At 39.2% G+C, this 27,625-nt stretch overlaps 1 protein-coding gene and 1 pseudogene across 1 annotated transcript; one reads left to right on the top strand and one right to left on the bottom strand.

The window, feature by feature from the left end:
* Positions 1-1,413: 1,413 nt before the first annotated feature.
* On the bottom strand, positions 1,414-26,562 carry NXPE4 (neurexophilin and PC-esterase domain family member 4). Its single transcript, XM_010372356.2, has 6 exons — positions 26,368-26,562; positions 25,438-25,543; positions 13,065-13,798; positions 12,501-12,562; positions 10,868-11,074; positions 1,414-2,295 (listed from the first exon to the last, which is right to left on the bottom strand). Exons 2-6 carry the CDS (start codon positions 25,531-25,533, stop codon positions 1,760-1,762), a joined length of 1,635 nt encoding a protein of 544 aa, XP_010370658.1. The 5' UTR covers positions 25,534-25,543; positions 26,368-26,562; the 3' UTR covers positions 1,414-1,759.
* LOC104669413 lies at positions 14,042-15,484 on the top strand (annotated as a pseudogene).
* Positions 26,563-27,625: the final 1,063 nt, after the last annotated feature.

The raw sequence follows: 27,625 nt of genomic DNA, 5'->3' as shown, positions 1-27,625 counted from the left end.
GGGGCACAGTGAAGAGTACAAAATTAAGGAAGAATATGGTACCAAACTGCTTGACAATAATCACATTGCTCTCTTCAACTGAAATTCTCATATCCAACCCTCTTTTTTGATCAAGTCTTGGGAAGGCCTATTAAAATGCAAATGAGAGTGATTAAAACGTTAACCTACATGTGTAGATTATAGGAACCATTGTTATTGATTATCTACATAATCGTTTTCAGACAATAGCAGCTCTCAAACATGTTTTAAGCCGTGGAATTTTTTCAAACAAAAAGCTGACCCAGGATTCCATATACATATAGGTAAGAGTGACTGATATTCTGGCTGAAGCAGTGGTATTGGAACTAGTACTCTGCCCCATGGGGTACCTCTCCTGACTCGTGCCCCTCAAGGTAGTACCCAAAGTACCACATGAGGGCCAGAGAGCTGAAGTTACTTATCCAGTCTGTTGTTGTTTTTTGAGGCTGGGTCTTGCACTGTCACTCTGGCTGTAGTGTAGGGGTGTGTCACTGCAGCCTCAAACCCCTGGACTCAAGTGACCCTTCCACCTCAGCCTCCAAATGAAGAAGGAATTAATGGAATCAACTACAACTTAATAATAGTAGTATTAGCAATTTTAAAATCCTCTTAAAGCTGCTGCAAAGTGTGACCCCCCCCCCCCAACCCCACACTCAAGTTAAAAGGGAATATTAACAGCCTGTCTTCTCTCTGTGGACAGTGGACCTTATCTATACTCCCCAACTGCACATTCCTCAAAGTTTATTACAGGTCCAGAGAGTTCCTGCTTACCTTCCTATATGGCTGCAGGGTTACAAGACTGATAAGTTTAGGTTGAAAGACCTGTTTCTCTCAAGTTGTAAGAAATGTTGTAATGCTGCCTTTGTTTCTTGCTTCTGTAACTCACTTCCTGCCTCATGTGGTTCCTGCCTGAAGGTGTTTAAAAGTAGGAAAAGCCCCTTTGTTCAGGGCTCAGACCTTCTGGACGTATGTCTGGCTGAGCCGGTGATCACCTTAATTTAATAAACTCTTCTGCACCTTTTTTGGCCTCTCCAGTCTTTGATTGTCTTGCAACACAAAGTGCTAGGATTACAGGTGTGAGCCACTGCACCCAACCCTCCAAAGGCTTCAAATGATCAACAGCAACAAGACTAAAGACAAACTTCCTGAATTCTAATACCCCGTGCTTTTACCTGTGTTATCCTATAAACCTGGATGAAAAGTACTATAGAATCAGATTAGAGCCTAGTATCAGGGGTTCCTACAGAGAGAGAAAATTTAGAGGTTTTCAGGACCCACGTGTCCTTGCTTAGAATCCTCTCAATGACTATGGGAGAATTGCCTCATAAGACTTCTCTTCTGACTTGGAAATTCATCTAGAGCTTGTCTTTAGTGATAGAAATAAACAAACAGGACTGCTTTCTCCAAATATTTATTTTAAAATTACTTTATCACTCTGAATTTTCATGCATCAGAGAGAACTTTTACCCATAGGTATCTTGACTTCCCATTGGTGAAGAGTGGTATGGCTCTGATCAAGAAGGGTAGGCTCTTTTCATGAGCATTTTTAGTTTTACTTTTAAGTGAAAGCCCAGATTAAAAACATCTCATTTAGCTGAATTGGTGGCTTATGGATCAGCCATAATGTAGATTCTCTGCTCTTGCTAGTTGGGAATTCAGAGCCAAACTAGCATCTGGCCTGCTAGTAGACAGTCAATAAATTTTTTTACTTAAGTGAATGAATTTCAGACTTTTGTGTTATTTAACAAATATAGTTTAGCAATATATTAATCTGATTTCCCACTACATGTTGAGGTGGGTGTACATCATTTGTGCCATATGCAATTGTTATATCCCAGGCATCAATGATACTCACACTAAGATCCTGGAAAATGTCCTTTATGATGAGATATTGAATGTAACCATGAAAGTCACTAAATCTTTCTGCATCATTGTACATCTCCCTGATGTTTTCTGTTTTGATGATAACCATAGTGTCTGGGCTTCTCAGAAGAAGACGCTTAATGGCTTTGTGGACATTGAGGGCCCTTCGGATAAAAACATCAATGGGAAAGGGTCTGAAATGCTGGCCCAGGGAAATAACAATGACAGTATTTTTTTCTCCTCCAGTTCTGTCAATGGCCCGGGTGAGGTACTCCATCTCTTTGACTGAATAGGTCATTGATCCTACCAAGGGATAACAATGTTTTTGCCACTGGATGTTGATGTTCCTATCCAAATCCACAGCAAGCTGGTGTTGCAATTTTCCAGATTCATGCAGATCCACTGACTTCAGTGCTGATAACAAATAGGCAATCCCAAAATAAAATGAGGATATAGTTACCAAGATTGAGTAGATATAAAGATAGAAGAGATTTAATTGGTATAATTAAATAAGCTAATCATGTCTAATTTATTATAGGTTTAGATGGGGGATGTTTTTGAAAATTATTTGAACAGTCAAAAGTGTTACGTAGTTTCTTGGATTAAGATGGTGGATAGGAGGCACGACTAGCTTGCAGCTCCCACTTGGACAGATGGAGCAGCATGTGGAGATTCACATCATGAACTTTTGCTCCAGTAACTACCACAGGAACATACCAGGAAAGTCAGGAGAATCCATAGACCCTTTGAACAAACAGGATGACCACTGCAGCCTCTCTGAGATGCTGAAAAACTGTGTCCCTAGGGCAAGTTTGCATCCTGCCTATAGGACAGTAGCTGATGTGCTCTTGAAAGTGCCACCTCCTGGCTGGAGGCCAACGAACACAAAACCAGCACACTAAACAAAAACACAACCAAGGACCCTCACAGAACCCACTTCACTCCCCTGCTAACTCCACTGGAGCAGGTGCTAGTATCCAAGGCTGCAAGACCTGAAGATGGGTCACATCACAGGATTCTTTGCAGACGCTCTCCAGTACCAACCCAGAGACCAGTAGCTTCACTGGGTAGCGAGACTCAGAAGAACAAAACCAATCACTATAGTTTGGCTCTCAGGAAGCCCCATTCCTACAGGAAGGAGGATTAAACCACATCAAGGGGGCACCCTGTGGGACAAAAGAATCTGAACAGCAGCCCTTGAATCCCAGATCTTCCCTCTGACATGTCTACCCAAATGAGAAGAAACCCAAAAACCAATTCTGGTAATACGACAAAACAAGATTCTTTAACTCCCACGAAAGATCATACCACTTTACCACCAATGGATCTAAACCAAAAAGAAATCTCTGACTTGTAAGAAAAAGAATTTAGAAGGTCAATTATTAAACTAATCAAGGAGGCACCAGAGAAAGGTGAAGTCCAACTTAAATTAAAAACGTGATACAGTATATGAAAGGAAAATTCTTCAGTGAAATAGATAGTATAAATAAAAAACAATCACAACTTCTGGAAATCAAGGATACACTTGGAGAAATGCAAAATGCACTGGAAAGTCTCAGCAATATGATTGAACAAGCAGAAAAAAGAACCTCAGAGCTAAAAGACAAGGCTTTTGAATTAATCCATCAAAGACAAAAAAGGATTTTTAAAAAATGAACAAATTTACCAAGAAGTTTGGGACTATACTAAATGCCCAAACTTAAGAATAATTGGTATTCCCAAGGAAGAAGAGAAATTTAAAAGTCTGGAAAATATATTAGAGGGACTAATCGAGGAAAATTTCCCTGGCCTTGCTAGAGATCTAGACATCCAAATACAAGAAGCTCAAAGAACACCTGGGAAATTCATCACAAAAAGATCATTGCCTAGGCACATGGTAATCATGTTATCTAAAGTCAAGAGGAAGGAAAAAAATCTTAATAGCTGTGAGGCAAAAGCATCAGGTAACCTATAAAAGAAAACATCAGATTAACAGCCAATTTCTCAGCAGAAAACCTACAAGCTAGAAGGGATTGGGGTTCTATTTTTAGCCTCCTTAAACAAAAAAATTATCAGCCAAGAATTTTGAATCCAGTGAAACTAAGCTTCATGAATTAAGAAAAGATAATCTTTTCCAGACAAATGCTGAGAGAATTTGCCACTATCAGCCAGCACTACAATAACTACTAAAAGGAGCTCTAAATCTTGAAACAAGTTATCAAAATGCACCAAAATAGAACCTCCTTAAAGCATAATTCTCACAGGACCTATATACAATAACACAATGAAAAAAAAATCAAGGTATTCAGGCAACAAGTAGCACAATGAATAGAACAGTATCTTATACCTCAATACTAACGTTGAATGTAAATAGCCTGAATGCTCCACTTAAAACATAGGGAATGGAAGAATGGGTAAGAATTCAACAACCAAGTTTCTGTTGTCTTTAGGAAAGTCACCTGTTAATAACACATAAGGACTCACATAAGCTTAAGGTAAAGGGGTGGAAAAAGATATTCCATGCAAATGGACACCAAAAGCAAGCAGGAGTAGCTATTCTTGTATCAGACAAAACAAACCTTAAAGCAACAGCAGATTAAAAAGACAAAGAGGGCCATTATATAATGATAAAATAACTAATTCAACAGGAAAATACCACAATTCTAAATATATATGCATCTAACACTGGAGCTCCCAAATTTATAAAACAATTACTAACAGACCAAAGAAATGAAAGTGATGGCAACATAATAATAGTGGGGAACTTTAACATTCCACAGACAGCACTAGACTGGTCATCAAGACAAAGTCAACCAAGAAATAATGGACTTAAACTATGCCCTACAACAAATGGACTTAACAGATATTTACAGAACATTCTACCCAACAACTGAAGCATATACATTATATTCATTAGCACATGGAACATTCTCCAAGGTAGAACATATGATAGGCCACAAAACAAGTCTCAGTACATTTAAGAAAATCGAAAGTATATCAAGTACTCTCTCAGACCACAGTGGAATAAAATTGGAAATAAACTCCAAAAGGAACCCTCAAAACCAAGCAAATACATGGAATTAAATAACCTGCTCCTGAATGATCATTGAGTCAACAATAAAATCAAGATAGAAATTAAAAAATTCTTTGAACTGAACCATAATAGTGATGTAAGCTATCAAAACCTCTGGGATACAGCAAAAGTGATGGTAAGAGGAAATTTCGTAGACTTAAATGCCTGCATCAAAAAGTCTGAAAGAGCACAAATAGATAAACTAATGTCATATCTCATGGAACTGGAGAAACAAGAATAATCCAAACCCAAACCTGGCAGAAGAAAATAAATAATGAAGATCAGAGCAGAAGTAAATGAAACTGAAACAAAAATAATACAAAAATAAATGAAACAAAAGCTGGTTCTTTGAAAAGATAAATAAAATTGATAGACCATTAGCAAGATTAACTAAGAAGAGAGAAGATCCAAATAAGCTCAATTAGAAATAAAATCAGAGATATCACAACTGATACCACAGAAATACAAAAGGCTATTCAAGGCTACTATGAACACCTTTAAACACATAAACTAGAAAACCTAAAGGGGATAAATTCCTGGACATATGCAACCCTCCTAGATTAAACCAGGAAGATACAGAATCTCTGAACAGACCAGTAACAAACTGAGGTTGAAATGGTAATAAAAAAATTGCCAATACAAAAAGTTCAGGATAGATTCACAGCTGATTCTGTCACACATTCAAAGAAAAATTGATACAAATCCTATTCACACTATCTCAAAAGATAGAGAAAGAGGGAATCCTCCCTAAATCATTCTGTAAAGCCAGTATCATCCTAATACCACAACCAGGGAAGGACACAACAAAAAAAGAAAACTACAGACCAGTAATATCCCTGATGAACATAGATGCTAAAATCCTCACTAGCTAACCAAATCCAACAGCATATCAAAAAGATAATCCACCATGATCAAGTGGGTTTCATACCAGGGATGCAGGGATGGTTTAACATACGTAAGTCAATAAATGTGATACACCATATAAACAGAATTAAAAACAAAAATCACATGATCATGTCAGTAGACACAGAAAAAGCATTTGAGAAAATCCAGCATCTTTTATGATTAAAACCCTCAGCAAAATCAGCATAGAAGGGACATACCTTAAGGTAATAAAAGCCATCTACAATAACCCCCCAGCCAACATAATATTGAATGGGGAAAAGTTGAAAGCATTCCCTATGAGAACTGGAACAAGACAAGGATGCCCATTCTCACCACCTCTCTTCGACATAGTACTGGAAGTCCTAGCTGGAGCAGTTGGACAAAAGGAAGAAATAAAGGGCACCTGAATCGGTAAAGAGGAAATCTTTTTACTTCCTGTTGCTGATCATATGATAGTATACCTAGAAAACTGTGAAGACTTATCCCAAAAGCTCCTAGAAATGGTAAATGAATTCAGCAAAGTTTTAGAATACAAAATTAATATATGCTAAATTAATATACTGTAAAATCAGTAGCTCTGCTTTACGCCAACAGCAACCAAGCTGAGAATCAAATCAAGAATTCGACCCCTTTCACAATAGTTGCAATAAAATAAAATAAAATAAAATAAAATAAAATAAAATCCTTAGGAATATACCTAGCCAAGGATGTGAAAGACCTCTACAAGGAAAACTACAAAACACTGCTGAAAAAAATTATAGATGACACAGATAAATGGAAACACATCACATGCTCATGGATGGGTAGAATCAATATTGTGAAAATGACCATACTATCAAAAGCAATCTACAAATTCAATGCAATTTTCATCAAAATACCACCATCACTCTTCACAGAACTAGAAAAAACAATTCTAAAATTCATATGGAACCAAAAAAGAGCCCTCATAGCCAAAGCAAGAGTAAGCAAAAAGAACAAATCTGGAGGCATCACATTACTTGACTTCAAATTATACTATAAGGCCATAGTCACTGAAACAGTATGGTACTGGCATAAAAACAGGCACACAGACCAATGGAGCAGAATATAGAACCCAGAAATAAAGCCCAATACTTACAGCCAACTGATCTTTGACAAAGCAAACAAAACATAATGTTGGGGAAGGACACCCTGTTCAACTGTTCAGCAAATGGTGCTGGGATAATTGGCAAGCCACATATAGAAGAATGAAAGTGGATCCTCATCTCTTATCTTATACAAAAATCAACTCCAGATGGATCAAAGACTTAAATCTAAGACCTGAAGCCATAAAGATTCTAGAAGATAACATTAGAAAAACCATTCTAGACATTGACTTAGGCAAAAATGTCCTGACCAAGAACCCAAAAGCAAATGCAACAAAAACAAAGATAAATGGATGGGACTTAATTAAACCATAAAGCTTCTGCATAGCTAAAGATACAATTAGCAGAATTAACAGACAACTCACAGAGTGTGAGAAAATCTTCACAATTTATGCATTCAACAAAGGACTAATATCCAGAATCTACAAAGAACTCAAAGAAATCAGCAAGAAAAAAAAAATCCCATCAAAAAGTGGGCTATGGACATGAATAGACAATTCTCAAAGGAAGATATACAGATGGTGAACAAACATATGGAAAAATGCTCAACATCACTATCAGGGAAATGCAAATCAAAACCACAGTGTGATACCGCCTCACTCCTGTAAGAAAGGCCATATTCAAAAAAATCAATAGATGTTGGCATGGATGCAGTAATGAGGGAGCACTTTTACACTGTTGGTGGGAATGTAAACTAGTGCAACCACTATGAAAAAGAGTGTGGAGATTACTTAAAGAACTAAAAGTAGATCTACCATTTGATACAGCAATTCGACTTTGATATCTACCCAGAGGAAAAAAAATCATTATACGAAAAAGATACTTGTACACTTATATTTATAGCAGCAGAATTTGCAATTGCAAAAATATGGAACCAGCCCAAATGCACCTATCAATCAATGAGAGGATAAAGAAAATGTTTTATTTGTATGTATATAATATAAAATGTTATATATGTTATATATAAAATGTTATACACACACATACACACACTATGGAGTACTAGTCAGCCATGAAAAGGAATGAAATAATGGCATTTGCAGCAACCTGGATGGAATGGGAGGCTATTATTCTAAGTGAAGTAACTCAGGAATGGAAAACCAAACATCGTATGTTCTCACTCATATGTGGGAACTCAGCTATGAGGATGCAAAGACCTAAGAATGATACAATGGACTTTGGGGACTCGGAGGAAAGGTTCAGGGTTGACGAGGGATAAAAGACTATACTCTGGGCTCAGTGTACACTGGTCGGGTGATGAGTGCATCACTGTGTCAGAAATTACCACTAAAGAACTTATCCATGTAACCAAACACCACTGGCTCCCCAAAAACCTATTGAAATAAAAAAAATTAAAAATTAAAAAAGTGTTATGTAAATGTGAGAGATTATGTTCATGCTACCTTATAGAAACATGTGGAATCTAGTGGAGTGGGGATGGAAAGGTAGTGAAGTAACTTCCTTGGAGGATTATGTGGTCAGTTTTGTAGATGTTATTTTTGTACATTTTGTTGACTGTAGACTAAACTCATTTGAGGATAGAGAATGGTACTAATTGATGGTCTTTTCATAAAAAAACATGTAAACCCTATTTCCCCAGCCACTGTTTAAATTCCCTCAAGACTGAAATTATCTTCTGTACTTCTGTGTTTCCTTCACATATGCATGGGATAATATTAAGTGCCTTACTATAATAATAAGTACTGCTAGTCATTTGTGGAACCCTTTACAATATACAAAGCATTTATTTGGACTGATCTATCCATTCACCTCAAGGATCCTCTCATGTATATTTAATTGACACATGAATAGAATGAAATGAAGTTCTTCCATTTTCATCATATTAATTAGACTTTTACCAGAACATCAGGGCTAACTGCTTTGTAGTTAGAACTTTTGAGGAAAATGTGCAGAGAAGGATTATTGATGCTTTGTAACATGGGATGGTCTTAGAAGCAAAGGGCTACATTTGAAGACTTAACCCACTGAGGCTGGAAAACAGAGATGCTCTAGGGTAAGTTGGAGGAAAATGGCAGAGCTATTTTCTTCACTCTGCTTCCAACTTACTTCAGTTTTCTTTTCCAAATCATACTGTGGCCATAGAATTGAACTTTTAACACAATGTACAACAGTTTTTTTTTCTATGACAAATTAAAAGATGAGTTGAAGAGGTAGGTCACTCCATAACTCAGTCCTTTATATGACCTAAGAGAATCACTGTTATGGAATATGATGCTATGAGGCTGTTACTAGACCTTGAATTTTGTAGATGAGGTAATTGAGGTTTCCCTAGGAGTTTAGTCATTTACCAGAGATCACAATTTAAAGCTCTCCCTTCTGTTGAGAATTTTTCTTATAACTTAGAACTAAGGCCCTACCAATTTTCCTACTTTTATTGGATCAACTTTCCTTCTAAGTTTGAGATCATGAGTGGCCTCATTTTGGGAAGGCCAGGATGGAACCACAGCTACTGCATTTCTCTCAGTGATGAGAGCCAGGATCCGGGGTCATAGAGGGACAGCCAATAGTGGTTTTGTAGGTGAGGTTGCTAAGGTCTACTAGCAAATTTGGAGTTATTACTGGTGCACTCTTGGTTTAGTAAATAGAGCAACTGAACTAGGATTTTAGCAATTGGATTCTATCCCTGACCCTTAAATTAAGTAATGATAACAATTGCAATGGCTATTGTTTTTTTGGGTACTTTCTATGTGCCACTACACCTTACAATGTGTTAAATACTTTATATCCATTACTTCATTTAATCTTCTATACAAGCTTGTATTAGTCTGTTTGCATTGCTATAAAGGAATACCTTAGGCTGGGTAATTTATAAGGAAAGGAGGCTTATTTGGCTGATGGTTCTGCAGGCTGTACAAGCATGGCATCAGCATCTGTTCAGCATCTGGTGAGGCCAGGAAGCTTTCAGTCATGGCGGAAGGGAAGGGGAGTCAGTGTGTCACATGGTGAGAGAGGAAGCAAGAGAGATGCCAGGCTCTTTTAAGTAACCAGTTCTCACATGAACTGACAGAGCAAGAACACACTCATTACCATGGGGAGGGCACCAAGCCATTCATGAGAGATTCACCTCGATGACCCAAACACTTCCCACTAGGTCCCACCTCTGGTGTTGGAGATCATGTTTGAACATGAGATTTGGAGGGGACAATCAGTTAAACTATATCACTATTATTATTCCTGGTTGATTGATGAGAAACACCAGGCAGGGAAAATAAATAACATGCCCAAAGTCATTGTTTCTAAATAGCGCAGCCTAGGTCTGTTAGACTCCAAGCCCATGCTTTACTTGTGCCTACCTGATGCAGTCTACTTCACTTCTGACATCTGTTCTTTTAGGTAATGATGACAGTAATGATACCTTACACAAAAGAGAACTTAACCATGTGAGAAGCAATATTCTAAATACATTGTATGCATTACCTTATTTTACCAGATAGAGATTATTTTCATCTTTAGTTGACAGATGAGAAAACTGACAGATGGAATGGTTATGTAACTTGTTCAAAGTCACCCAGATAGGAGGTAGGGAAGTCAGGTTTTGAACCCAGGCTGTCTGGTTTTAGAATCATACCCTTAATCGTTATGCTGGTTCTAGAAGCTGGACAATTTAATATCTTAAGTTATCTTTGGCTCCATCAATAGTTTTCTGAGCCTACTGGGTACATACTGAAGTGTGAATTCTGCAGAGATAGGGATGTAGTAAACCTTTTTCTACACTGGTTTCCTTCCAGTTAGATAGCTGTATTTTTTTTTAAAGGAAAGATAACAATACCTTGTGAAAAATTTTGGTGTGTTGTGATTGAGGAATATGAAAAATAAAGAGGCATTTCCCATATTCCCTTCTCCTCTTTGAAATGGAAAAGAAGTTTTGAAAGGGGTAAGAATTATAACTTAGACTGAGGCATACTGTTGATACTGGCTTTGAAGTATTCCATCCACTGGCGGATCGTGGAATCTCCCATTAGATATATGAGCTTTCCTCTCAGGCATTCCTTCATTTTGACTGTAGCCAAACTACAGGAGACAGGATTCCATGTGTTTCTCCAGACATGACCACTAGGGATTGTGGATGTCATTCCAACCTTGCATTTCTCTTTCTTTGCAACTGTTTCTTCTGCCAAAGAATCAGTAAGATAGGATCGTCCAAAACATCAAATTACCCATCAGTATTTACTAAGAGCCTTCTATCCTCTAAGTATCCTAAGAGGGGGTAAGGGTGGTGGTAATGGTGGAAAAAGTCTTATTGAAGTATTCTCTTAATGGAACAGATTTTTTTTTTTAATAAAAATTTTTCTGTGATGTGAATTTCCTAAATAATGTGCATTAATGTTCATTATAAGAGTATATGTTTCCTCCTAGAAAAAAAAATGGCTTTCTGGGGGAAAATTTAAGTATTTTCTAGCCTTTCTATGAAAGTAAAGTCATCAATTCTTGCATAGGAATGGAAGCTCAATTATCCTATCATTTTAGCTCACTTTACCCCTAAGTTTGTCACACTGTAAGTGTCTTAAATGCCACCATCAAAATACAAATCCTTTGAGTTAAATAAAGGTGATATAAAAAATACTAACAACTAGTTTGACTTGGGAACTGGCCAATCAAAATGAATATGGCTATAGGCTGGACAGTGTCTTGGAGGTCCAAGATGGGCCAGGGATTAACCCCTTAGTCTTGGAGGGGTTTAGAAGAGTCTTGGAATCCAAGTGTTGAGGTAGCCATGATGGTGAGGAAGCCATGATGGTGAGGAGCCCATGGCAGGTTTGGGGCAGTGATTATTAATCAACCGAGAGAAGTAGTTTAATATTTTAATAACTGGTATGAGTGTACTCGTGTATGTGTAGTGAAAAACAACATTTCTACATCTAGGTATGTATTTACACTTCAGTGTAGATAGGTTTATTAGTGATTAGCAAGGCTTTCTTTCTTTTTTTTTTGTGATTAGCAAGGTTTAATGCTGAACTTGCAGAGACATAAAAGCTCTTGCCTTGAATCATTTTAGATAGGAGTTTCCTAGGCTATTTGGATTCAAAGAAATTGGAGAGTAATTAGTAAATATAAGTGTGGAAGTTCTATTTTGTATGCTAACAATTGTTTGAAAGGTGGCAAAGATCCAGAGGGAAGGATTATAATAAATTGACACCCAGATGGCAGGTTGGAAACCTCTAGATGGTGATGGGCTAGTGGTGATGTGGGAAGAGGTGATGGCAGTGGTATGAAGAGGGGTGCTGTGGTGAGGTAAAGAACTAGGTACAGAATTGGGAAAGAGTTAACGCTTAAAGGTTATTGTATAAATTGGGCAGGGAATTCACTGACTGACAAATAGACTGATGATGAGAGTTACAGTTACTAAAATAGGCTTATGATATCCCGGTCATTCAATTATTCACTCACCTAGATAACTGGTGTCTTGGCCAACCTTAGATGAGCCAAATGAAAAGAGTGCTGATAGGACTGAAACAGTGAACAAATCTAGTAGAAAGAAGAAACCCTTTAAATGGGTCTAGAAATAGGCACCACCCACCAAACACAGGAGTACTTACTGTTGCATTTGGAGACACTAATCGTATTGAATTTTTCCATAATCTCTACACCCACATTTGACCTTAAAGACACAAATACAGAAATTAATCTGTAGGTGGCCTCAAATGAGGAAACATACAGAAACTAGATTATCCAGTGCCTCAGTTATTTCTTAGAGATAAGTTAATTATTATGCCTACAGTTTCAGGCCATTTAGTAAATTTCCATTTCTTTGCCTATTAGGCTATGGGATACAGTTACCCAGAAGGTATGTAGGAGGATTTTTTGAGATGCAGAAAAAATGTATTAGAGCACACACACATATACAAATGTGCATTTCTCATTTTCATTTAGTTTTTATTCTGTATATATTTTAATCTCATTGATAAGAATTAAATATTCAAAAAGTTTGTGGATTACTAGAGAATGGGCACTGTCTCTAAATGAATTCACAGCTCCTTTCCCAAAAGGACTCTTACTAAAGACACCCAAAATTGATGCACTCACAAGACTTTTCTTTGGATCAGTATGTAGGCCAAATTACAATATTTGCACACGTAGTCTCAAGAAGTAATTATTTTTACCTTTCAAAGAGGCTCTTTTCTTGTTTGCTAAGATAAGAAACTTTCTTGTTCTCAGAATGCATATGAGTGAGTGCAGCACAGGGCATGTGTCGAGGCCTCACACAGTAGAAGGCTTCTTGGTCTCTGTTGTCCAGGTACTGGCACAATTCAGCATTTGTGTTTAGGACCAGGCCACATTCAGAGTGGACTTGGGAAGTGCCATTGACGAACTGGCCAATGAAGATCACCCTGTCATAGCCTTGGTTCCTTGCACTCCAGAGTGCTGACACCCCTTCACTGGGGTGGATGAGCAGCAGAGACAGGGAGACCTGGCCCTCCCAGAATAGAGTGAAGCTGACCAGGTAGGTACCATTGTTGAAGTCAGTCACCTTTCCTGAAGCACCTGCCATCAGGGCTGGGGAGGACATCCTGGCCCTCAGGAAATCCCCACCATATTGCTTCCTGTGTCCCAAGTGGTCCCTCATTTCCAGCAGGATGTCCAGCTGGTCTCCCCTGCAGTACGTATCTCGAGGGTTGAGGATGGTGGCTGTGCTGTGTGTGGCGCTGGTAGTGGTGTTCATGTGGGTGAAAGGTCTGGGTGGGATCTGCTGATCTAGTTTCTCTATGATTTCCTTTATTCTGAGTTCAGTCTCTGTTAGTGGCTTTAATGGTATCAGTGGTGCTTTAAGGAATAAGGACTTTATGGAATTGTTCCAGTGATGGAGGGAGATGGATAAGTTTAGAGCAGACCAAATCTGAAATGACAGCAAATGTGATATGAGATGGATAAATTTAGAGCATACCTGAGCTGAAATGAGAGGAAGTATAACATGCTATGAAATTAACCTGTTCTTAGTTCCTGTTCCTGTCATTTTTACTTATTATGATTTTCAATATTTATTTATATACTATTATCAATGTTATTTAAATTATCCAATAAAAAGATGTAGAATGGAGACTGACTGACGGGAGGTACAGAAGGACAGGAGGTAAGCAAGATGGCACAAAGGCAGGGCACCAGGAGGAAAGTCTGTTACTACTATGATAGGGATATTGGAAATTACTATTATGGACAAGCCCACCCAAGGAAGCCTCACTGAATCTGCATGACTCACAGTTTGCTGCTCAACTATGGGTTCTACTGAAAAATGGAAACCCTCACCCTCACAAAGCCAATACTGAGGAGATGACCAAGTACCACAGTGATTACTGCATTAAATTATTGTGCTCCATCTGTCCAGATTACGTGTCCGAGCACAGCAAGCAGATGTGGAGATTTAATTTTAGTGAGGACTGTCCAGTATCTAATGGCCTGTTTGACTTCTGTCAGTTGTCTACTGGTGGCTCTGTGGCAAGTGCTGTGAAACTTAATAAGCAGCAGATGGACATTGCTGTGAATTGGGCTGGGGGCCTGCACCATGCAAAGAAGTTCAAGGCATCTGGCTTCTGTTATGTCAGTGATACAATCTGGACCACCCTGGAACTGCTAAAATATCACCAGTGGGTGCTGTATGTTGATGTTGATATTCACCATGACGATGGCATGGAAGAGACCTTCTATATTACAGGCCAGGTCAGGACTGTGTCCTTTCATAAATATGGAGAGTACTTCCCAGGAAATGGGGATCTATGGGATATTGGGACCGGCAAAGGCAGATATTATGCTGTTAACTGTCTGCTCCTAGATGGGATTGATGATGAGTCCTTTGAGGCCATTTTCAAACTGGTCATGTCCAAAGTAATAGAGATGCTCCTGTCTAGTGTGGTGGTCTTATGGCATGTCTCAGATGCCTTGTTTAGGGATCAGTTAGATTGCTTTAATCTGACCATCAAAGCGCATGCCAAGTGTATGGAATTTGTCAAGAGCTTCAACCTGCCTATACTGTTGATGGCAGAAGGTGGTTACACCATTTATAATGTTGCTCAGTGCTGGAAATAAGAAATAGCTGTGCCTCTGGATATGGAGATTTCTAATGAGCCTTCATACAATGACTACTTTGAATACTTCAGACCATATTTCAAGCCCTACATCAGTCCTTCCAATATGACTAACTAGAACACTAATGAGTACCTGGAGAAGATTAAATAATGGCTGTTTGAGAACCTAGTAATGCAGCCCCATCCACCTGCAGTCCAAATGCAGGTGATTCCTGAGGATGCTGTCCCTCAAGAGGGTGGCATTGAGAATGAAGAAGACCCTGACAAGCATCTCCATCTGTTTCTCTGACAGACGAATTACCTGTGAGGAAGAGTTCTTCGGTTCTGATGAGGAGGGAGAGGGTGGCCGCAAGATTTCTCCCATCTTCAGAAAATCCAAGAGGGTTAAAACAGGATGAGAAAGAGAGACTCGGAGATGAAGAAAGAAGTCACAGAAGAGGAGAAAAACAAAGGAGAAGAAGCCAGGAGCCAAAGAGGTCAAGGACCAGGTCAAGCCGGCCTGAGGGAAGCTCTCCAGCTCTGGCTTCCTGCCTAGTCCCCAATCTTTCTCTCCCAAAATCTCAGATTTTATGTTTTCTATTTCTCCAGGTATTCATATAAAATTTATTAAATATAAATAGTTCCAGGGACTAGACAGAAATCAAGACCCTGAGCCCAGGGCAGCTATGCTGGGTGATCTCTTCTAGGAACTGCCTTGCCACCCATCCCTCTGCAGGTCTTAACTCCAAAGCATAAAAGGTGCCAGGTCTGGGTGAAAGGAATACTTTTGTGCAAACATGAGACAAAATACTGAAATGCCAAGTGCCTGCTTAGTAGCTTTGGAAAGGTGCCTTTATTGTGCATTCTAAAAGGGGTCGCTGGGTCTTCAAGTATGCCCTGTTCTTTTCAGGCTCCTAAAGTAACATCAGCCATTTTTAGTTCGGTTCCATTCTCATACCTTCTCACTGGCCTCAAGTGAGCCAAAAAACTCGCACTGACTGCCATCTGTCTTCCCCCAGTTGTGCAGGTAGAAGATGGTAGGCTAGTCTCCTGCCCTCCTCTACCTGCAGAATTGGGGGAGTTTTGAGATACTATTTTTATTTTTGTGAGACTCTGTAATAAAACGGTATATTTCTATACTCCCTACCCCAAAGACATAGAATGGTTGAGTAGATTATAAAAAAACAAGACCCAATTCTATCCTTCTGCAGGAGATTCACTTCATCTTTAAGGACACATGTAGACTGAAAGTGAAGTAATGGAAAAAGATATTCCATGCAAATGGAAACCAAAAGAGAGCAGGAATCACTATATTTATATCAGATACATTGGACTTTAAGTCAAAAACTGTAAAAAGAGAAAAAGGAGGTCATTATGTAATAATAAAGGGATCAATTCATCAAGAGAAATATATATATATATATAAATATATATATATATACACATTCAACATTCAGAACACCTAAATATATAAAGGAAATGAAACAGGAGCTAGAAAGAAATTATTTAGGTAGACAGTGAGGGTAAAGGAGTCCTTGGCAAGGCTTCCCTTTTTAACAAAAAGGAGCCCCTAAGTCATTTCTTTTCTAACAAAGAGCAGCCCAGAAAATCAAGCTGCAAACATAGATAAGCAAGCTGAAAGCTTGTATGGTGAATGCTGGCAGCTGTGTCAATAGAAAGGGCTAACTGAAGGCCAGGCATGTTCAACATGGAGGCTCCATCTTCCCTTTTATTTGTCACAGTGTGTACAGTAAAAAAGCAGGCAACATGAAGCTGGCCAGGTAGAGAATCCATCTGCATAATAAAAGATTAGAGTGGGACAGCCAGCTTCTTCACATGCTATGCAAATGGCACACCTAGTCCTAACAAGTTCTTTGTGTGCTATGCAAATGGCACACCTGGTCTGACCAATCTTTCTTGCCCTATGTAAATCAGACACTACCTCCTCAAGCTCATCTATAAAATCTCCTGCACTTCACTGTGGACCAAAAGACCCACTCAAGACCCCTCTGTCTACACAAGAGAGCTTTTCTCTTTCTTTTGCCTATTAAACCTCTGCTTATAAACTCATTCCTTGTATGTCCATGTCCTTGATGCGAGACAACGAACCTTGGGTATTATCCCAGATGAACAATGCCGTTTCATTGTGGGGGCCCACTTGGGATCCGAGGAAGATTCATTGGAAGGGTGAGTGTAGTAGTGGACCCCAACTCCATCATTTCAAGGCTGTCTGCTCTCCATTTTAAAAATCAAACCAAATACTGGGCCCCCAATCAGCCATTTAAAAATTTAGCATGGCTACCAGCCTTACAAGACTCAGGGGACAGACTTGCCAGGGAGAACTTAGCTAATCTCCCCGTGTCCTCAGAGTGCTGGGGATGTTGACTTTGCTTCTAATTGGTTTCCTTTTACAGAGAGCCAGCTGTCACGTGGGGCTGGAAGAGGTCAAGAGGCACTGAAGGTTCCTGGCCAGGGAGACACCCTGGTGTTACCTGAAGCCTTCTGGACTAATTCCAGCCTCCAACAGCCTGGTGGATGATGGCAACAGGATCTCCAAGCCTTTTCTATTGCAAATTTTCTCCTTTCCTATCCGCAGATTCCATGTCTCCTACCCACTCTCTATATGCAATGCTTTGATAATTTTTATAATTCAGTCAAGTAATCCTGTTAGGCAAGGTCAGGAAATGCTATAGTACCTGGTAATATAGCTCATGGGATTATTGTTTTTGTGATTTTCTAGGCAGAGGGCCTCCTTCTCTCCCCCACACCCCCTGTGAACATCTTTCTCTTTACCCTTGGTCTGGAGAGTACATTGTATTTCAAGGTCAACAGCACCACCTAGTCAAGTAGGAACCCTATCCCGTTAGGCATATTATTGACCATTTGCCAAAACACTCTTAGCTTCCCAATTCTTGCTTTTTGTGCCCCTCTACTAGAGACCAGGCTTTATGCTCCTTCTGCAAACAAGAAAACTCTGCCTTCAACAATGAGGAGAAAAAGGTCCTCCAAAACCAAATTTTAGTCTCAACACGGTCCCATCAGCAGGAAAACCACCATTTGGTTCCTATGTTCTTTTAAAGCACCTATTCTGCCTCCTCTTAAAATGGTACTTAAATAGTAAGGGGAATTTAATTCTGGAAGTTAACCAGAGCCACTGCCTAAGAATAAATACTTCAGTACAGGCCATAATAGCAAATTGTACCGCTCAAACCTGCATTCTCTCTCAGTTAAAGGGCATTGCCCAAATGTAAATGTAACACAGTCTCTCTTGACATCCATTTATTGGGAGTCATGCAGATCACAGAGTCTAGGAAGTCAAAGGGAAATCACCAGCAGAGGACTAGAATCACATGGGTGAGCATGACTAATCCCAATTGATTGGTTCCTCTGGTTTCATTGCTGAGGGTTATGCCTGTATCAGTGGACGGCACCTTTAAAGGATGCCAAGGCTCAGGGAACCAAGGAGGGAAAATAGTTGGGGGGATGCCCTCCACTGTCTTCCCCTCCACCCTAGGCCTTTCCAAAGGAAAGGAAGGTGACTAAAGGGACATCTTTTTTCTCGCTTCTCTTTCTAGATGAATAACAGAGTATCTTTGGTCTGCACTCCTCTGGAGTGCTTTCTGAAGCACTGGGATTCCTTTGACCCCAAGACTGAAGAAAAAGTGACTCATTGTCTTTTGCACAAGGGTGTGGCCTTCTTACCATCTTCAACCAGCCTGGCCTGCAGAGGGGAGCCTTGGTTTTAATACTATCCAACAATTAGATGTTTTCTGTAGACGGGATGGCAAATGGTCAGAGATCTCTTATGTACAGGCTTTCTTCACCCTGTGAGACAACCCAGAACTTTGCAAGCATTGCACAATCAGCTCAGCTCTTTCAGCAGTCATATCAGGAGGACCCAATGGGAATGATTCCCCAAAACTAGAGAGGAAACATCCAGGGGAACTATTTGAGGCAACTATTGAGTGTCCAGGCCCTTCTTGTCCTCCCTCTCTGAGGCCCCCTCCAGCTGTGCCATCAGGTCCTTCAGCTCCACCATTTCCAAAACTCCCCACTACCCCAGCTTCACTCTTACCCTTATAGGATATGCTCAATGGAGGTGATGTCACTAGGGTTCCCTTCTCATTGCAGGATCTTAGGCAAATAAAGGGAGATTTAGGCCGATTTTCTGATGACCCTGATAGGTATATAAAAGCTTTCCAAAATTTAACTCAGGTGTTTAACCTCTCATGGAGGGATGTTATGCTGCTCCTATGCCAGACCCTAACTGCAGCTGAAAAACAGGCAGCTCTGCAGGCCGGAGAGAAATTCGAAGATGAACAATATGTCTCCTATAGTAGGCCAAAAGGGAAAAAAAGAAAATAGGGAAAGTGAAGAAATAGGGGAACCATCATTTCCAATAGGAAGAGAGGCACTACCTCTTGACTACCTTGTTTGGAACCCCAGTGACATTACAGATGAATGGAAAAGGAAACACCTTTTAATGGGTATATTGAGGGGCCTATGAAGAACTAGGGCCAAACCTCTTAAGTACTCTAAACTGTCCATGGTAAACCAAAATCCAGAAAAGAATCCCACAGCCTTTATGGAAAGGCTGAAAGAGGCACTAATAAAACACACCTCCTTGTCCCCTGATTCAGTTGAGGGACAGCTCATTCTAAATGACAAGTTTATTACACAGGCAGCTCCCAATATTAGAAGGAAACTACAGAAGTAGGCTATAGGGCCAGACAGCATTTTGGAGAATCTTCTGAGGGTGGCCACCTTGGTCTTTTATAGTAGGGACCAGGAAGAGGCCCAGAAAAAAGAGAGGAAACACAAGAGAAGGACTGAGGCTATGGTAGCTGCTTTGCAGGCTTGCAAAGTCTGGGATCCCTGAGGTACATCTGCGAGTTGCTATCGATGTGGGAAGTAAGAGCACTTTAAAAAGGAGTGCCCAGGAAGCAAGAAGAAGCCACCTCAACCCTCTCTAGCCTGTGACAGGGACCACTGGTGATCAGACTGCCCCCAGAGATGGACATCAACAGGTTCAGAACTAGTCTCAGAGATGGTCCTGGGGCTCAAGCCCTGGCTCTAGTGGCTCAAGCCCTGGCTCTAGTGGCTCAAACTACAATTACAGCACAGGGGTCCAGGTAATTCTGGAAACTGAAGGAAGGAAGGTGGACCTCCTTCTGGACACCAGAGCCAGCCTCTCTTTTCTCTATAATTGAGGCCTCCCCTCTTCCCATAGCATGAGAGGTGAGGGGTGTCTCAGAAAAACTAATCTGATATGTCTTTCTCAACCCCTTAGTTGCAGTTGGGGGACATATTGTTTACATGTGCCTTTTTAATCATGCCTGAAAGTCCCACTCCTTTATTAGGTAGAGACATTCTAGCTTGCATGGGGGCCAGCCCCAGGAAAAAGTCTTTTTCTCCTCCAGTGGAAGCTAATATCAATCCAGAAGTCTGGGCAACTCAAGGAAGAATAGGTTGAGCTGTAACCACTATCTCAGTCTGGATCTATCCTAATGATCCCACTTTTTTTCCTAATCAGAGACAATATCACCTAAAGCCAGAAGCTAAGAAAGGGCTAGAAGCCATTATTAATAACCTGAAGATGCAGGGCCTCCTTAAACCCTGTAACAGTCCCTACAACACCCCAATATTAGGAGCACAAAAACCCAATGCAGAATGGAGGTTCATTAATAAGGCCATAGTCTCAATCCATCTGGTAGTACCTAATCCCTATACCTTGCTAATCCAAATACCTGCGGGAACTAAATGGTTTACAGTCCTAGATTTAAAGGATGCCTTTTTCTGCATACTGTTACATCCTGACTCTCAATACCTATTTGCCTTTGAAGAATCCCTCTGGCCAAACTGCCCAGGTAAAACGCATGGTGCTGCCTCAGGGATTTTGAGATTATCCCTCATTTGTTTGGACAGAAGCACTGTCAAAGGACCTCTCTGAGTTATCCCATCCTCAGGTAAGGGTCTTGCAATATGTGGATGATATACTGCTCTGTGCCCCAACTGAGGAAATCTCTTGGGAAGGCACTGAAGCTCTTCTTAATTTCTTAGCTGACAGAGCATATAAGATTTCAAAATCTAAGGTCCAACTTTGCAAAACCTTGGTAAAGTACCTTGGTTTAGTGCTTCTGAAAGGATTAGAGCATTAGGGGAAGAAAGAATTAAGCCCATTTCCTCCTTCGCCCTCCCTAAAATCCTCAAGCAACTGACGGGATTTTGGGGCATTACAGGATTTTGCAGGCTATGGATACCTGGGTATGGTGAGATAGGTCATCCTCTATATCACTTCATAAAAGAAACTCAAGTGGATAAAACTCATCTCCTAACCTGGAAACCTAAAGCTCAAAAGGCCTTTAGCCAGCTAAAGCAGGCCTTACTTAAGGTACCAACCCTCAGCCCTCCTGTAGGGAGGACCTTTAATCTTTATGTATCAGAAAGGAAAGGAATGGGCATGGAAATTTTAATTCAGGCCTGAGGACCAGCTCAACAACTAGTGGGCTACCTGAGTAAGAAACTTGATTTGGTGGGTAAAGGATGGCCAGCATGCCTCTGAGCAATTGCCATGTTGGCCCTACTGGTACTGGAGGTCACCAAACTAACCCTGAGAAATGGCTTAACTGTTTATGCCCCATATAACGTAGCAGGATTGCTGTCTTTTATGGGGAACCTTTGGCTAACAGACAGTTGGCTCCTTAAATATCAGGCTGTGCTGTTAGAAGGGTCAGCAGTTCAGTTAAAAACTTGTTCTTGCCTAAACCCAGCCACTTTCCTCCCCAAGAAGACTGGGGAACCTGAACATGACTGTGAGCAAGTTGTGGTACAGATCTATGAAGCCAGGGAGAATCTCAGGGAAACTGCCCTAGAAAATCCATACTGGACCATCTTCATAGATGTCAGTTCCTTTGTAGAGCAAGAAGTCCGTAAGGCAGAATATCCAGTAGTCACCCTGAATGATGTTATTGAAAGTGCACCTCTCTATCCAGGCACAAGTGCTCAGCTAGCTGAACTGATAGCTCTTACAAGAGCATTTGAATTAAGCAAGTGAAAGGTAGCTAACATTTACATTGACTCCAAGTATGCTTTTTTAGTTCTCCATGCTCATGCTACCATTTGGAAGGAAAGACACTTTCTTACCACTGATGAATCTACTATAAATTACCGCCAGGAAACTAACAGGTTATTATCCTCAGTTTTCCTTCCATGAGAGGTAGCAGTGCTGCATTGTAAGGAACATCAGAAGGGAACAAATGAAATAGCTGAAGGAAATAAGTTAGCAGGTCAGGCAGCCAAGTCAGCAGCAAGAAAGCCTCATGGCATCAACTTGAAGCCCCTCTAACCTGGAAAGGCTCCATAAAAGAAATTAAGCCTCAGTACTCCCCTGCAGAAATAGAATGGGCCATTTCTCAAGGGTTTACTTTCCAGCTCTCAGGATGACTACAGTCAGAATATGGCAAACTCCACTTGCTAGCCTCCAGCCAATGGAAAGTCCTTAAAATCCTTCACCAAATGTACCTCGAAACAATAAATTGCTCATGGAATTCCAGACCCCTGTATGATGTTTGCTAAAAGTAGTGACCTACAAATCTGTGGGTGAACAGGATATGTCTGGACTGACAGCCCTTGATGCAAGGATTATCTGAGATATTGACCAGGGTATATTATGTCCCTAATTTTTTGAAAGTCCATTTGTCAGGTGGACCCTTCTCATTTAACAAAAATCATATAATCATCTCAATAGAAAAGGCATTTGATAACATTCAACTTTGCTTCAGATAAAAATATCTCAACAAATTAGGTATGGAAGAAATGTACCTCAAAACAATAAAAAACATGTATAAACAATAAAATCCATGTATAACAAATCCACAGCTAACATCACATTCAATGTGGAAGAGTTGAAAGCCTTCTGAAATCTGGAACAGATAGTGTTGACCGCTTTTACTAGTTTCATTCAACATAGCATTGGAAGTCCTAGCCAGAGCAATTAAGTCAGAGAAATAAATAAAGGGCATACAAATTGGAAGGAAGGAAGTTAAATTGTCCCTGTTTGCAGACCACATAAACTTATATTTAGAAAACCCCATAGACTTCAATGAAAAACTGTCAGAACTGGTTTTAAAAACTCAGTAAAGCTGCAGGATACAAAATCAACATAAAAAAATCAGTAACATTTCTATACACCAATATCAAACAACCTGAAAAAAAATCAATAAAGCAATTTCATTTACAGTAGCTACAAAAAAAAATCCTAGGAATAAATTGATCTAAAGAGGTGAAAGATCTCTACAGTGAAAACTACAAAACATTGATGCAAGATACTGGAAAACACACACACACACACACACACACACACACACAATAGATATTCCATGTTCATGGGTTAGAAGAATAAATGGTAAAATGTTCAGACTACTAAAAGCAATCTACAAATTCAAGGCAAACCCTATCAAAATACTAATAATATTCTTTGTCAACATAGCAAAACAATCCTAAAATCTGTATGGAACCAAGATCCAGAATTGCCAAAGCTTTTCTGAGCAAAAAGAACAAAGCTGAAGGCATTGTATTACCTGACTTCAAAATATACTACAAAGTTATAGTAAACAAAACAGTGTTATACTGGCATAAAAATAGTCACATACACCAATGGAACAGAATAGAGAACACAGAAATGAATCCACATATTTACAGTCATCTGGATTTTTGACAAAGTCATCAAGAACATACAATGGGGGAACAAAAGTATTTAAAATAAATGGTGCTGGAGAAACTGAATATCCATATGCAAAATAATGATATTAGACCCTTTTCTCTCACCATATACAAAACTCAGTTAAAAATGAATTAAATACTGATATGTATGACCCAAAGTATGAAAATACTAGAAGAAAACATAGGGAATACTGTTCAGGACACTGGTGTAGCCAGAGGATTTTTGGATAAGACCTCAAATGCACCGAGAACAAAAGCAAAGATAGACAAATGGGATTATATAAAACTAAAAACTTCTTCACAGCAAAATAAGCAATCAAGTGAGTGAAGAGTTAACCTCCAGAATGGGAGAAGATATTGCGAACTATCCATCTGACAAGGGGTTACTATCCAGAGTATACAAGGAACTCAACCAACTCTATAGCAAAAAAAAATCTAATAATCCAATTAAAAAATGGGCAAAAGATCTGAATAGACACTTACCAGAAGAAGATATACAAATGGCAATCAGGTATATGAAAAGGTGCTCAACATCATTGATCATTAGAGAAACGCAAATCAAAACTACAATGTAATATAATCTCACTCCTGTTAAAATGACTTTTATCCAAAAGACAGGTAGTAACATATTGCTAGTAAGGATATGGAGAAAAGGGAACCCTTGTACACTGTTGGTGGGAAAGTAATTAGTACACCACTATAGAGAATAGTTTGGAGGTTCCTCAAAAAACTAAAAATAGAACTACCATATGATCCAGCAATCCCACGGCTAGGTATATACCCAAAAGAAAGGAAATCAGTATATCCAAGAAATACTTGCACTCCCATGTTTATTACAGTACTAATTACAGTAGCCATGATTTGTAAGCAACCTAAGTGTCCATCAACAGACAAATACACAAAGAAAATATGGTATACATACATGATGGAGTAGTATTCAGTTATAAAAAGAACAAGATTCTGTCATTTGCAGCAACATGGATGGAACTGGAGGTCATTATGTAAGTGAAATAAGCTAGGCACAAAAGACAAACTTTGCATGTTCTTTTTTATTTGTGGAAGTTAATAATTAAAACAATTGAACTCATGGAGTAGAATGATGGCTACCAGAGGCTGGGAAGGGTGGTGGGGGCATGGAGATTAAGTAGGGTTAGTTAATGAGTACAAAAATATGATTAGACAGAATGAATAAGATCTAGTATTTGATAGTATAACAGGGTAACTACAATCACCAATAATTTATTTTACATTTAAAAAATAGCGAAAAGAGTATAATTGTATTGTTTGTAGCACAAAGAAAAGATAAACTCTTGAGGCAATGAATACCCAATTTACCCTGATGTGATTACTGTGTATTGTATGCTTGTATCAAAATATCTCATCTACCTCATAAATACATACACCTACTTTGTACCCACAAAAATTAAAAATTCAAACAAATAAAAACCAAAAATACAGATATTCTGTTCTTTAGATGTTCCCTTAAAGAAAGTAAAAAGATGAGGTAAGCATTGCAAGAAGATAAGTGCAATGCATTTATATGTGACAAAGAAAGAATGTGTATGTGTGAACACACACACACAGTATTTATCCTCTCACATATTGCTTAATGATTATCAGGTATATTGTTTGGTATCTAGCTATTGAAACTCCCCTCCTATGATCTACAAGTCTTGTAGTTTAGCCTTTCCTAGAACAGATGAGATAACAAGCAAAAATAAGCTTTTGTAAACCACATAAATAAAGCATTTCCTACCTTTGTGGAGTTCTGGAAAAGTGTAAAAGTGATCCAGGAGGCTAATATAAACAACAGTGCCCACAGTGACTTATAATTTATCATACTTATTTTCATGATTAGGATCCTACAAGAGACAATACAAAAACAGGCACAAAAACATACAACAAAACAAAACAGAAAAGCAAACAAACGTGGGAAACATTTGAAATTTTTTTGACTCATGATTACTTTTTAGCCTCAGATAAATAACTCCCAGAAGTAAATCTTCACCCTCCAAGCTATACTTGGTATCTCCCAGGTGCTCTTTTTTAGCTATCTGCTTGTACATTCTACAGAACAAATATTTCATGGAGCCCACTGTGAACTTTAAGAAATCGAGCAGCTAAGGGCCTGAAGTATGCAAGCTTGCTTGTGTCTAGATGAAGTCTCCAGACTATTTGTGACCTATCAGGTTCCCTGTTCTATTCCCTTAAACTCAAGGGCAGACACAAAATACTCCAGCAAATATTGACACCGAGAACCATATGATTATAGTGTCTGTTGAATATAAATTAGTTTTTCTGTTTCATTAATGCCAATCTGTTAATATGTCCTCCTTTTCTGTTTTGGCAGGCTTTCTAGCACCTCTGAAGCTTGAAAAGAATTATTTTAAAACATTTCTTACTTAAAAAACAATTCAGGCCTTATCAGTATTTTTCTATGATTTGTCTTAACATTTCTCTTTGCACTGGAATTCCAAGTTCTCTTTTAACTTGGAACTTTAAATTTAACATCAGATTGCTTGAATGCTGCCCTTCTAAAACTTTCCATCCCTCAAAATTTACCCTCCCCTAGAAGCACCTTTCACCCCAGGTCCCTAGTTTATACATGGGCATTAGACATTTCTGCACCCAAAAATAAATGTTACACTTTTCCCTCACCCTCCCAGTTTTACAAATATTTTCATACCTTTAGTTTATAGATTGTTCAATCCCATACATAGACTCTCTGGCGAGCTAGGAGTTGAGGATTTCTTCTGAAGCCACCAGTGTGCTACTGGCATACCTCTCCTTTGTCCCACAATAAACTGCAAATATATGTTACAGTTTATTTACCTTTAGCATGGATTCACAACCTTTTGCTTGTTTCAGCTAAGACGGAAGTGTCAGCTACGTCAACTCCACCTTAAGGAGGGGCCTGGATCACAAACTGTAGTTATTAGCTCAAGCAGAGGCAGGAAGGAGAAATGAAGTGCTCTGCATAGTAGGTTATATGATTTCAAATTCCTGAAGTTTTATGAGTCTAATTCTAGTTACAATAAATAACTGATGAGAAAAATAGTGTTTGATAAATAATTGTATTTAGTTAATACAATTTGATAAATATTATAGTTACAATAAATAACTGATGAGAAAAAGAGCCAGAAGTTTGAATGATGGAGAGTAATCGTCAACCGAAAGGCAAACTTTCTAGTTTCCATCTGAGCGTTATTGTCAAGACCCAGTTGGCAGGATTCAAGTGCATATTATCTCGTACATAGTAGGTTTCAATACAATTTGCTGAACTGAACTAAAAGAACTTCAAATATAACATAGGGAAGACAATAATATTAATTGCATCTGAGACTAACAGAGTGACCGCTTATAGTCATGGGTTTGAATCCATCTGGGATTTGTATTCTTGATCTGATGAAAACAGTGCTGGAAATAGCAGGCACCCAGACAGCTGCACCAGTGCCCACAGGAAGCAGTAGCTGCTGGCCCTGTGGCTCCCTCCATGGGTTTATTACTGCTGCCCTACACAGGAGGGTAAACTTATTTAAGCATGCCCATCAATCTTTCCAGTCTTATGTTTTTAAAAAGATGGAATCAAGACCAATTTCACAACTGGTCTTCTTGTTTCAGATCTTGAAATTCTTCCAACATCTTTGATCTTGTTCTACCAACTTCGCCTTAACAATACTTCTTTATGTCTTTACATGATGACCTTTGGAAAAGCTGTTTTAACCTTATAAAACTGGGTCTATGATTGTCAAATTTTTCACTGAGGAGCCTGTAATAAGAAAAAAGTATTTGCAGTGGGTTTGGTTCGGCTGCTCCATAGAGGACTGATGCCAGCACCCACCCAAGTTCACAGTCTACTCTGAGACATATAGATTTATAGATTTTAATTTGGTTTGGTCACATAGATTTTGAAATCTAATGTTAACCTGGGATCTTTTTATGAG

This window comes from Rhinopithecus roxellana, chromosome 15 (genome assembly GCF_007565055.1).
Source record: "Rhinopithecus roxellana isolate Shanxi Qingling chromosome 15, ASM756505v1, whole genome shotgun sequence".
Taxonomy (NCBI): Eukaryota; Metazoa; Chordata; class Mammalia; order Primates; family Cercopithecidae; genus Rhinopithecus; species Rhinopithecus roxellana.
The sequence above is the reverse complement of the archived record's forward strand: the minus strand, read 5'-3'. Positions and strand labels throughout refer to the sequence as shown.